At 41.6% G+C, this 13,333-nt stretch overlaps 1 protein-coding gene across 1 annotated transcript in view; it reads left to right on the forward strand.

Moving 5' to 3' along the window:
- Positions 1-13,333, forward strand: part of LOC306772661 (AT-rich interactive domain-containing protein 1B-like) — a gene marked incomplete at both ends in the record, with an annotated part of 174,903 nt that overhangs the window by 21,140 nt on the left and 140,430 nt on the right. Inside the window, one exon of the mRNA XM_079262259.1 lies at positions 5,436-5,639. Coding sequence (XP_079118385.1) covers positions 5,436-5,639 — 204 coding nt within the window. The remainder of the gene's footprint in view (positions 1-5,435; positions 5,640-13,333) is intronic.

Raw genomic sequence — 13,333 nt, forward strand, 5'->3', positions numbered from 1 at the left:
ACCAAACACAAAAGGATGCTCATTGGCTGCATAACAACAGCCTCTTATCTGGCTTCTCCTTGTCTACCGTTCTTCCTCAACATACACAGTGTATGTACACATTTCTCCCGCCTATTCTAAAGCTGTCACTCCCTGCACCCCTCTTCTCAGATAATTTCATGCTTCCCACTGCTAGCCAGCCTTCATGCCTAGCTGCCTGCACCATCCAGGCATATTGGGCCGAGGAAACGCAATTTGGCTCTTCTCAGCTCCCTGCGGACCGGCACTACTTTTCACACTGTCATTCGTTATGAATCCTTTTACTAACAAGGCGTGTGTGCTGAGATGCAGGATCAGATTCTGTTTCAAGACGTAAATTCATTGAATTTTGTCCTCTTAGTGTTGCTGCAGACACGGGGGAATGCCAACGTGCACACAGCTCACTTCACTCTTGCACGATTAGTTTTGTTTTTTAGTATGACTTAGATATAAAGGGAAGGCCTGTGGAAGCTAAGCGTTTTGGTTTGTTGTCAGTATTTCGGATTTCGCTGACTTGCTTGAGTCCTGGCTGTGAATTGAAGTGATGAACCGACACTAATGAATGATCTATTCCTCATGGAGGCCGGGCAGGGAGGAGTTAACAGAGTGCTGCTGCTCTCCTCTCTGCTTGATGACATCAGTATTGTCTCTGCATCCATGAAATTAATTTTTCTAATCTTAGTCAGCAGGAGCGGGGGAATTTGCACACATTAATATGGAACTCGATCTGTACTCGCCTACTGCTGCAGTCTCTCTTCTCCTCTCTTTTCTCCCCCTCTTCTCCTCTTCCATCTTTCTCCTTGCACCCTCCCTTTTATCTATGTGTCTGGTAGACATCAGGTCCAAATGCGCAGGGTTTCCAACCTGAAACGTGGAGCTTGGTTCTGGAGGCTGATACATCACCAGGCCTGGTCGTGCAGAAGGAACTGCAGAGTTTTTTGCTGCCTGGTGTAAATAAGCAGCATAAAAGGCAAGGCTGATTGTCCCGGCAGACCAGCCGGCTCTGGCTGCAGCACGTTGAATCTCCAGAGGCAGATGTAGCACTGAGGATAAAGAGGATCTGTTGACAATAATTATCCGTATTTGTTTCTCCTCACAAATACACATAGGCTGAAATGGTTTCATTACACAGGAATTAAAGCTGACACTCTGCAGAGGTCCATTTAAGAAAAAGAAGAGAATCAATACCACAAAGGCGTCTTGAGGCCCATTTTCATACACAATTATATTTGATACGTCTTTTGAACTGTGATATTTTCACATGGCATTAATTGCACTGTCATTGCTAAATGGGCCTTTATGGTTGAAAATATGTATTGACTCTTTTTGCACAACCACAGGAGTAACATATGGAGCTTTTGAACGTCAGTACTTACTGCATGCACGAGTTAGACTGGGCCTGCAGTAGCTCTGTGGAAGCTATTACCTGTCCAACAGGGAAAAGAAATGTTGCTCCAGACAGAATTAAACCACCTGGTGATATACCGGATCAAAATAGCTGCCTGAATTGCTCTTTTGGGGTTCAACCAATTTCCAAAGAAGGTGTTTCTCAATAAAGCAGCTTGTAGCCCATAAAGAACATATGAAGGAACATCTTTTATTGCATTGTTGTTTGTTGTTTGTTTAGAGAATTACATGCTCTTGCAGTCGGTGAAAACACGGAGGGCTTTAGTGGAAACACTACAGCCCTGAAGGCTGAAATCTGGAGCTCATCGCACTGTTACCACTAAGTGGTTAAACCTGTCTTTGTTACTTTTTCCTCTGTGTGTGTGTGTGTGTGTGTGTGTGTGTGTGTGGTCTGTAAACATCTGAACTTAAGAAATAATGCAGGCAAGTTGATGATTTGGTCACCCACCATGAAGGACATGAGTTACAGGAGACGAGTGTATCAGCTCCGCTGCAACACATTTATTCACCAAACCTGATAAATGAGCAAATTTCTTTCAAACTATTCCTTCATTCAAAACGGAATTGGAATAATAAGCATTTACCAATATTGTTTTATGTTTCTTTGATCCCAGTGTGCACCTCATATCTGAGCCTTTTCTGTCGAGCATTTTGTCTTTTTCTGATTAACAGCTTAGCACATTAAAGCAAGAGGGAGTAAAATCATTTTCCCAACATAAAAATGCTGCCGATTGAGCTCAGAGAAGCAATTTAGCAGGTTTCACCCCACAGTAATTTCACCCATGTTCTGTTTTAATGGCTTTGTTTTTGAAAAAAAAAAAAAGAAGAAAAAAAAAAGGGAAATGGAAAAAAAAACTTTCATGGGTGAGAACACTAGAGAGGAGTTCATAAATTGAATTTTAAATTTAGCATTTGAATTACTATTGTCTTTAAAGTCTCCTCCCTCCTCACGCATTGAATGGCATGCCCAGATGAACAGAAGAGAAAAGACATTTGAAGACAATGAAAAATATTTATATATATTTCTGTGTATTCCCTTTAGTTTTTTTTTTTGATCTGCTGTCCCTTCTGGCATAAACACCGTTCACTCTGTTATATTCATAATTTTTTTCTAAGTGCAGTCATTTCTCTGAGGTGAGGAGAGAAAAATAACATTTCAATTTGTCAGGAATTGCTGTTTTTTTTTTTTTTTTTTTCCTTTTTTGTTTTGGGAAGGTGGGGTGGGGGTGGGGGGGGGGGGGGGGTGGGGGGGGAATAGTGAGCATATGTCTTGGAAAAGACTGGACTGAAATCTCATTAAGTGGAACTTGTCATGAGAGCAGATTTCAGTTACTTGCTCTTTTCCCTCCTCTGTGGATGGGTGTGGATGATGCCGTATGTGGATGGACCGATGTATCAGATATAATTTGATTGGTGAGTGATTGAAGAATTCCCCTTAAGTGTGTGAAAATATCATCCCAGAGTGGGGCAATACAGCGAGAGCCAGTAAGCCAGTAGGATAATCTGCTGTGAACGTGTGCTTGCATGTGTGTAAGTGCATATGTGTGTGTTTAATCCACTCTTTTGCTCCCAAACCTCATAGGTTGTTTCCTGTGTTTACTACCTTCCAAAGTGCAGCGGTGATTGTTTTTTTTTTGTTGTTTTTTTTCATGCAAGTATGAGTGCATGCTTGGCAGCTGCATGAGGGGATTTACTCTTGTTGCACTCAGCGATTTTGGGCAAGCGGGAAACCTCTTGAGATAAATTGGTGAGCTGCATGTAGTTTGGGAAGTGGTGGGGTTATATGTTGTCCATATCATACTGTAAGCACAGTAGCCTGAAAGCTCCAGACTGCTGCTGTTTTACTGCAAATATAGCTCAGCGTGTCTGCCTTGTGGTGGTTTGCGGGTGTACAGTCTGAGGAGGTCATGTGCTGCCCTTCACTCATCAAAAACACCATTTATTGCTGCATTCGAAACATATGACTAACATCAATTTGGCCACATTAGGAATACTCAAAACAAATCTATCCTTTGATTTTTTTAGTTGGTTTAACTTGTTCCAATGCACTCGATGTGTAACTCTGTTTTAGTTGCATTCTAAATTAAATTAATTTCTCATTCCTGTTCAGTCATGCTCTCTGCTGCTTTATAATTAAGATGCAAAGACAAATACCGTGACGAGGTTTCGTCCCTGAAAAGGACAATTTACCTTAATTTATTGCTATTTTAAAAAGTGCTTTTACACAGCATGAATTCCGATGCTGGTAACAGTCTTATCAGATAATGGTCAGTTATCTTGCAGTTAAATATTTCCTCTCAGATCATTTCTACTGATGCACTTCGTGGCCTCGGCCTTCGCAAAAATGTGAATTATTCACTTATAAGTAGTTTTAAAAAGGAAAACAGGAGGAAATAAATAGCAGAAGTAGATATAGTTCAGGATTATGACGAAATCCATGTATTCAAGCACATAGAAGTAGATGTGGAAAAGACATTTTTGTCCTACAGACTCTTGAAACCCTGGTGGTGCAAACCTTTGACAAGATAAAACTTCTCTCATAACTCTTTAATACACCTCCATACTGTAAAATAACTGTAGACACTCAAGAGTACTCATCCTTTATTTGCCAGCTTCCCTACCCCTCATTTCTCACTAGCCTCACACTCATTCTTTCATTCTCTCTCCTCTCTCCACTCCGAAACAGTCCAAGCTACCCCGAGCACATGCCTCAGTAGGCAAAACCCTTTTAAAGCTGGAGTGCCTTAGCCGTCCACACATAACCTGCTGAATAAAGTGCTCCCTTCCCCTGACATGTCTTCTTGATATTAGCCTGGCAATATGAGGCGGCGGCAATTTCTCCTCTATGCGAGACGAGGTGATATTGAGTTGGGGAGAGGAGAGGAAACTGAGGAGTGTGGTGGCGGCGGTGGAGGAGGGCAGTTGGTTGAAGATGAGAGGAGAGAGGTGAAAGTGTGTAGAAGAAACAGCAGGGGCAAAATGTTATAAATCACTCATGGCGGAGACAAAAGTGAGAAAGCGTGAGAGGAGAGGTAGAAGATGGAAGAATGTCACTTTATCTGCCTGGCAGGAAGACAGTCTATGAGTGACGGATTAGTATTAGCCTGATGCACTGTACTGGAATTTTCCAGTGGCTCACAGAGACCCCAAACAACCCCTGAAATGGCTCTGAAATACTTTCTGTACAATGGAATAAATTGCCCTTAAAACATTCTCCTTCCTCCCTTTCCTGAATTATCCTTTTTTTCTTCATGTTTGTGTGTGTGTGTGTTTATGTTTGTTCGTATTGTCGCCTTTTTAGGAGCAGGTAATGACTAGCTGGTTGCCATAAATTCCCTCCTGAGGTTCTACAAGTTTAAAATGCTTTGTCTCGGTTGTAATGCAAAGCCTGGATCCTTTTCAACCCGTTTTTAATTTATAACTGCGCGCACCGAAATGTAGAAACAATTTCCACAGTTTTTCCCGCCAGTTTGCTACGAGCAAAAACACTGCAGCCGAGACAGAAGCAGCACTCAGCGATTACTGGCACCCCTAAGCTGTGGTTGCAGGAACAAGGCCAAAGGGGTTTTTATTGCTATTGCTTCCCATCACTTTAAACAACATTTATAGCACTTTTAAAAACCTTTTTCAGACATTAAAAGAAAGATACAAGCTTTCGTTTTTAATTAAATCATCTCATTTTGGCACTCCTCCAGCGAAGTTTGCTCTCAGTCGCTCTGCAATAAACGTCTTTGCTTAGTTTGTTCTATTTGTTGTTCATTTATTATCTGTAAACATTAATTTAAAGCTTCCACTTGCGTAATTATAGAGTAAATCAGTGGTGGCTGTGGTTTGGAGCGAATGCACTAAGTAGACTTTAGTTTGGAGTTCCAACTTGGCAAACGTCGAATGAATTTATTTAAATGCGTTTCAGCTGAACTCGGTGCACTGTGATGAATGAGTTGGAATCATTAAACATAAAAGAACTGCTGGTGATTGATTATTAATGCCTTTTCCTTTTACAACTACAGGTGTCGTCAATGGACTTCATGGCTATGAAGCGCTCGCAGCTGTATGGCATGGCCAATAATCCGTACTCCACACCTCAGCAGCCAGGAGGTGGGCCCTACCCCCCTAGCCAGCCATACACGTTGCCCCCTGCACATCGATATCCAATGAGCATGCAGGGGAGGAGCCAAATGGGCATGGGTGGGATGCAGTACCCCCAACAACAGGTATGTCGACAAACCAAAAGGCCAAAACTATTAACACGTTCATATGTGTGTGTCTGCGCTTGTGTGTGTGTGTGTGTGTGTGTCTGTATGCTTTGTGAATGAGTCGGAGCCTCCTCTGTTGTGCCATTCCCAATATCGCTGCTGGTATTACAAGCGATATAGCGGTGGGACATTTGCTTCACGTTGTGAATGTTCTCCAGCGATTTTCCCCCGAAGGCTTGGCATGTTCAATTTGAGATGCAGCCTAAAATACCAGGCAGCACATCTCACACCCTGGCATGTGGTGGTGTCACTCCTGATCATCACTCAGTTCCTGTTAGACTCCCACTGGCGCAAGATGAGTTTGATGCTCTGTGTGTGTGTGTGTGTGTGTGTGTGGAGGCAGGTTCCTCCTTTACTTTTATATGCTTGATCATGCTTTTCCACATCCTTCTGCACGTACGTGCGCGTGCATTTTTTGTGATTAACGTACAGCATGTGTGCATGGAATAATTTGTTCAGAACAAAGTGGAGCACCTTCAGCCCACGTCATACTGCCAGTGTGTTGCACAATAGATCTGTGTATGAGACAATGGTGCTTCTGTATGCTTTATTGAGTCTTAAGTAAATCCCATTTGGACTGGAAGAGTTTGCGTGCGTACGCAGTAGCACGAGTGGTGAAGCGCTGATAAAGTATGGTTTTGTATTAAATGCGTTTAGATAGTGTGTGCTCCTCATTTCTGATAGAAAGTGAATTTTCATCTTTTTTTTGTTTATTTGTGTTTGCGTGGACGACGGTTAGCTTGGTCTTTGTCGTATGTCTGTGTCGTACAGAGCTGCTGCTGTTTAACCATAAAGTGGAGGGTGGGGGGGACTACAGAGTTCCCCACTGTTACTGCATCCTATATTTAGTCAGCTTGGTCTGTTGGCTTGGACTGGGACACTTCTTGCTGGGATGAGTGAGATCCCAGCATAGCAAGACAACAAAAGGAGAAGAAAGGAAACATATATGGACTGACAGGCCTCGTGTTATTCAGGTCAAATGATTGTATAAATCTGCACCATTGCTTGAGTTTTCACTGACGTGGTTCCCATTATTATATTTTCTAAAGGAAATTGTGTTAACACAACTGAGATTTTCATTGTACTTCTTTGTAGCCCAGCATAACCTTTCATGGGTAGGTTCTTTCTGTGGTGTAGTGTTGTCATGATTGGTGAACGTACCATAGTCCCAACTCAGAGACTTCATTTCAGACTTGATTGCAGCAGATCTAAACCCCCTCTGACGCATTTTTGTGATGACAACACACTCCCAAAATGATCATTACAGAGCTCAATAAGGGGTTTTGCATTATGAAATACACACAATGGGGAGCGAGCGGGGGTGTATATGTGAAGACATGCAGTGCATAAAGAGGAACACCAATGCACCAGGCTGTACAGTCAGTCACACATGCACCGAAAAAATACATCTCTGGTACTATTTTGTGATGAAATCCTCTAGCGTATTACATAGGGGAGGCTGTGGTTGGGGTAGCAATCACTGCCTAGCATTATGGAATGTAATTAGTTCAAATAGAATTAGTTGTTCACTCTGGCTATAGCCATGGGAACTGCGCTTCTAAAGTTTCTAATTATCTGGCTCTGGCTTTAAAAGCAGCACCACCGCATTGCCTATCTGCAGCTGGTGAAATCTAGCTCACACAGTAATGAGTTTGGAGGAGGAGGTTTAATTCCACACTCTCAGATGAGAGTAATGAGCCTCACCTACAGAAAAGCGGTCAGGGGCCTGATCAGGGAGGAGCGGAGAGGGCTCGCAAACGAACGCTCCAGAACGTGTACTGCAAAATGTACATTGAATCAGCTCTTAGAGTGGCTGTTAATTACATATTAAAATATGCAACGAACGCGGCTACGGTGAATGTGATTGCAGCTGTATCTGAAAGACGTCACCACCGCTCTCTGCGTGAAGCCTTTAGATGCTGTGAAACTTCTCCAGGATCAGCTGAAACGAAACAATTCTGACTGCAGTTGCTTCAACAAGGGGGGGATTGTGCGTGATGTAAGGCACAGCACATGTAAATCCCCCATGATGCATTACACTTCAGGGCTGAGACCCCAGCTTGTCACAGCTAAGCATGCTGGGTCGTTGCCAGGCAACATGACGTCTACAAAGGCATGTGTTTACATCAGTGTCTGTGATTTCCCTGGGACTGTGTGTGTGTCTGCGAGTGTGTTTAGTTGCTTTTCTTTTCTTTTTCTTTTTTTTTATTAACAGTTGAACAAAAGGTCTTCGTTGAATGTCTTTCATAACTATGATTAAATCGAGCTAAAATTAAGCCTCACTCGTTCTAAATAAGCTCTCAACAGTAATATTTTACCCACTGCCATTATTGGATAAATAATACCTTTATGTGGCGCCTCTGTAGCTCACATAGCAGATTGTAGACCCCATGAACAGGAGCTGAATACTCGGCACAGTAGGGTGAGGCTTGATTCTGACCCCAAACCATTTACTGCATGTCGCTCCCACCTTTTTCTCCCTCAGACACACTCTCCTGTCACCCTTTTTTTTTTTTTTTTTCACAAAATAAGACCAAAATAAACACCAAAAGCCTTGAAATTACCAGTTGGGAGGTGATGTCAAACAGACATTGAATTGCACTTTTAGACCTGACAGCAGTAGCTTTCATAATTATTCCAAGTATTGTATTTTTTAATTAAAGGGTACAATAACCCACAGAAGGAAAGCTCTGTTTTTCCAGTTACTTGCAGTGCTGTTAAGTGACATTTTTGCCTTTGAAAAATCTTCTTTTTTGCTGGAGCAATAGTGCAATAATGTTGCCTGAAATGAGTCTGGTATTCAGTGTTGGAGGAGTTTGCTTGTTTCTCGTACCTCTCAAATGTTTCTGTCTCCTAAAGATATTAGATTTCTTTGAAGAAAGCGCATAAAATGAACTTTTGAGTGGAAAAAATAGACCACATTGATGCTACTGAGAATATATGTAGCTTATCCAGAGTAACAGGGGTAAACTCAGTGTTTGTTCTGACTGAAAATACCTGCTTTAATATCTAAGAATGTAACATATGTTTAAAATCTGAGGAGATATAAACAAAGTCATGTAAAACAAGACATGAAAACACTTAGAGTATCAGTTTTATAAGGTGTTAAACAGAAAAGTTCCGAAGTTTTTCACCCAAGATGAAAAATCATTTAGGGATATTTGATATCGGCTTTTTTACCAATATCCGTTATATCAATTTTGTCCAACTCTTTCCGATACTGATATCAACCGATGCTGATATTTTTGAAGCAGGTTGTGGCAAACAACATATAACAAACAAACATATAAGGAGAACTATACATGACATCTTATATTTTCTCATTTTATGTTAGAGGTGACGTAGCTGAAGAGTTTGATATAAAATAAGTCCATGTGGTGTAAATGTTGTCATTGAAAGAGTTAAAACTGATACCGATCATTTCTGATACTGCATTTTAATGTTGATATCGGCCGATAATAGGCCAAAAATTTAGGACGTCTCTAAAATGTATGTATCGTGGAGCTGTTTTTTGTTGGGGTTCTTGTTTTAATATTTGGATCCACTTGCACACATTGCCAGTATGCTGAACATAGGATACTTTTTTTTACTCTGCATTTCCCTACTATCTGAATACTCTGCACACAGCATGCTTTCCTTAATCTAGACATATGAGAAAGGCGCACGAGTCACACGGAGGACGTATCGGTGTCTCCAAGCTTTCCAGCCTCCAGCAAATAAGTCTAGAACTTGCATTCGGTATTGTAGCATTATGTTGCATATGCATGTTGAGAGGCAGGTTGAGTATGTCAGAGAGTGTAAGAGATGTTGTGTTCCTCTGAAACAATCACAAGAGGATGTGTGTGCATGTGTGTGTGGAATGATGGGAGCCAGAACAAATATATCAGCTGAAGGGAAAGAAAAAAAGAAGAGGAGAAAGTGGAAGGAGGAGGCGGGTGTCTTGGGGATGACAGGCCACACGAGAAAAGCGTCTGTTTGGGAAGTGGAATGAAGTTGAAAATAACAGAAAAGGAAAAAAAAATGCAAAGAAAAACAGTGCTGCCAATTCTGAGCGTAATTTCCTGTGATGTCAAAGTTGGCTGACGGAGAGGAAAAGGAATTTGAAGGAAACATTAGTGTTTGATGTGAAAAGAAGGGAGGGGTGATGGAGTGGGAGAAAGAGCAGGAGAAGAAAGATATCCTGGGAAATGGTTGAGAGAGAGAGAGAGAGAGCGAGAGAGAGAGACGGAGAAGAAGGGAGGAGTGTGGGTATGTGTGTGTGTACGTGCTTGCGTGGAGGAGGGCGAGTGTGTCACCGCGTCAGGCAGAAACCATTACCAGTGTTGGATGTTTGTTCCTCACACGCTGGGCCAACTTAATAGAAGCCAAGCATTTAATGTCAAGTGGAAATGTGGCTGACCCGCCACCTGTTTGGTGCACACAAAAAAACCACAACACAGCTTCACAAAACTGCTGTCCTTCACGGCTTTGTGGAACTTCAATTAAATCCCTTTTATTTTTCTTCTATTCTTTTCTAAAGATTACTCCTCAGGCTTTCCTTCTATTAAGAAGTCATCAGCAGAGAGGCATCTGTATGCTTTCTAAAGGATGTCTGTGTTCTCTTCAGCTGGACAACAGCTGTGCACATTCCTAAACAATAAGCACTGAAAGATGGCTCCTCTGGTTTTATTCATTTCATGTGTCACATTTATGCAAAAGATCTGAAGCTGAGACCGTGAACCAGTGTGAAGCAACGGTTGTGGGTGCATATTATTTCTTTTTCTTTTTTTTCTTTTCTTTTTTTTTTGTTGTAAAGAGTTAAAGAAACTCAGTGAAATTGTTCAGCAGAAACAGTGATTAGATATACAGTATGTCTCACTTTGTGGAACAGCAGCAGATGCCTTTTTACATAACAGCTTCATGCCTTATAAGTCAAAGCCTAAGCTGTCACAGATGATATAATGAATAATAAATTAGCGCATGGGAGAAAAAATATTTTTAGGCTGATGTAGTCATATTCAATTGTATCAAATATAAAGAAACTAGAAAATAACTGAATGCCTGAAAGTTTTAGTGTCGGTATGGGACTCATTCTTGTTTTTTGTAGTGTGTGCTTGACATTTGTTCAGCTGACCACTTAGAGACTTTGCCTCTGTAAGGTGCTCTTTATTGAACTCAATCATGTTTTGGGGGCTGATGAATGTAATTATGGTCAACATGCAAATCCACTTATGTTTTCAGCTTTTTGTTTATGCTGCCCCAGCTTGTCTAAGACATGCTAAGCTTTTTATTTATTTTTACATTCATGCAATCCCAATTTTCCAGAACAGAACTTCTAAAAGAAAATATTAATGGCAGTGGCTCAGAAGTTGGTTGTCCACTGACCTGAATGCAGGGGTTGCATCAGGAAGGCATCCACCATGAAATAAGTGACAATAAAAACATGCAAATATGCTTTCCATACCAGATCGGGAGGTGGGAGCAGGTGTTTCGCTAGCAACCCCTTTGAGAAAAGGTACAAAGCCGAAAGGGAGGAGGAGGAGCTTGTAAAAGAAAATGTGGTGAAAAGTCAAGGACTTGGATTTAAATACATGCAGACAGCAGAAACTTCAATTGTGAGGGAAATATTCTGCAAAGGTGCTTAATTAGAATGATTGAGATCTGGGCCAGTCTGAATTGAAGGGATAACCACTGTTCGAACTGTTAATACATTAAAGAGCTCTTATCATTTACTGTGTTATCTCCTAATAGTGTTCTGTATTTCTGTTCTTCCTCCATACACTCACAATAAAGACAAAGAAAAGGCAGGACCTGAAAGGATGGAAACAATCGCGTGATTAAGATTATTTTCAAACCTCGAGTCCTGCGTCTTCCGCTTCTCGCCACCTCACTTTTATGTTTTCTTCTACAAACCTGCTTTTTTTAAAGGTAATAGATTCTATTTATGATCCACATATTGATACAGTTTAATACCGGACTGCAATCCTTTATTCCATGTGGGAATTTTCTACAAGAGAGATGTGGAATTGCTGTTGCAGAAAAGGCACTCCTTTAATCTGTTCCAGTTCTTTTCGGTGTCCCAGTGAGCGATCACAGTGGGACAGTGAGCCAGCATGAACAACGCCAGAACCCTGAACCTGATCCTGATGTAACCAAATGGAGTTTATAATCTTTATTATTAACATGTGCATGTTTTTTTTTTCCAATGGAACATTATTATTGACAGATTTTTTTAAAGACTAAAGTAATTGAAGGCAACAGCCGAGTAAATGTGTCGTTTTCAAACAGCAATAAAAATTTGCTTAATAATGATTTAAGTTAATCTGTGACATTTTACCAAACAATACCATATTGTTTACATAAGTAGGAAGTAATATTTTTATGTTTCCATTGAAGCAAAAAAGCTTTAAAATAAAATCCTTGTGTGTCCAAACATCTTCTGGTGAGCTATCGAATTGAAGTAGTTGGATGAGCACTTTATAACCTCAGTTGAGTCTGGGCAGGGGGAGGCTCCTCAACAATGTAGAGAGTGAGGGCCACTTGGAAGCACTTAGAGGCCTGGGTGCTGGGGTTGTCTCTCGGGTTAATGCAGCCAGCGCTGCTTGCTCTGACGGATGAATGGGAAGCCCCAATAAATCAACTCCTCTGCCAGGAAAGCTGGAGGGAGAGGAGGGATGGGGGACTACTAAGGGGACCACTCCAGCCTCATCACGCCCCTCCCTTTTTGAAAGCCTCTCGAAATGACACAGCCTTGCTGTTCAAAGTACACATCTTGTCACGCTGATGCACATGACACACTTTCTTTCCTGTGCCCCCTCCACAACTCCACAACCTGCACTCCATGCCAGCCCATGGGACCCTTGGTGTTTTCCCCTCACAATTAAAGAAGACATTAGGAGAGGGGAGGATAAAGGGTGGAAAGTAAAAGAGTTGAGGGAACAGGAGTGAAAGAAAGGAGGACAACAATATGGAGAGGCTGATTAATTAAGGGTTCCTCTCTGGCTGTAGAATAGATGAAGTTTCAGGATCAATTAATTAGCAAGCTAGCCTACGCACGTCAATGACTCTAATAGCCTGCTCTCATTTGTAACTTTTATTACCCCGCTGCTGTGTAGTAGCTCTCAGCCAATCAAATGCTATGTGCCGGCCATGGTACGTGGCTATTACCTGGAAAGGGGGAAAAAGCCCACCCTCTTTCACAGACAGGTTGAAGTGATGCTATCCATCAGTGTAATGTAAGTCTGTATCTACTATATAACATAAAAAGGATGGAAAACACTGAAGGTGGATTATTTTTTAATGTAAAAGTTGCATTCCAAACCGAGCTGCAGGTATTTCCTCCTCCTGCATTAGTCGGACAAGCTGAAGTCTCCATCAGCTCTGTTCTGAAAGGTGAAGTAATGTTGAAATTTCATATGATTTTGTGTTAAATCCAGGCGAGGGGTGTAAAACGTCACAAACAGCGTGTTTTTTTTAAAGATCTACACTCGGCGCTCTGTGTCTGCGATGCTCCATATGTGTCTATTGATAAGATAAAAGAGGCGCGAGATGAAAGTGGAGCGAAACGGAGGGAGCGAGGAAGCGAGTGAAAAGAAAGGAATGCTTTGCGTCTTTTCCGAGTTACAAGGGGATTAGTCGCCGCTCTAATTGGCTCACCGAGAATTCATCTCAGT

Source organism: Telmatherina bonti (genome assembly GCF_933228915.1).
Source record: "Telmatherina bonti genome assembly, chromosome: 22".
NCBI classification, from domain to species: domain Eukaryota; kingdom Metazoa; phylum Chordata; class Actinopteri; order Atheriniformes; family Telmatherinidae; genus Telmatherina; species Telmatherina bonti.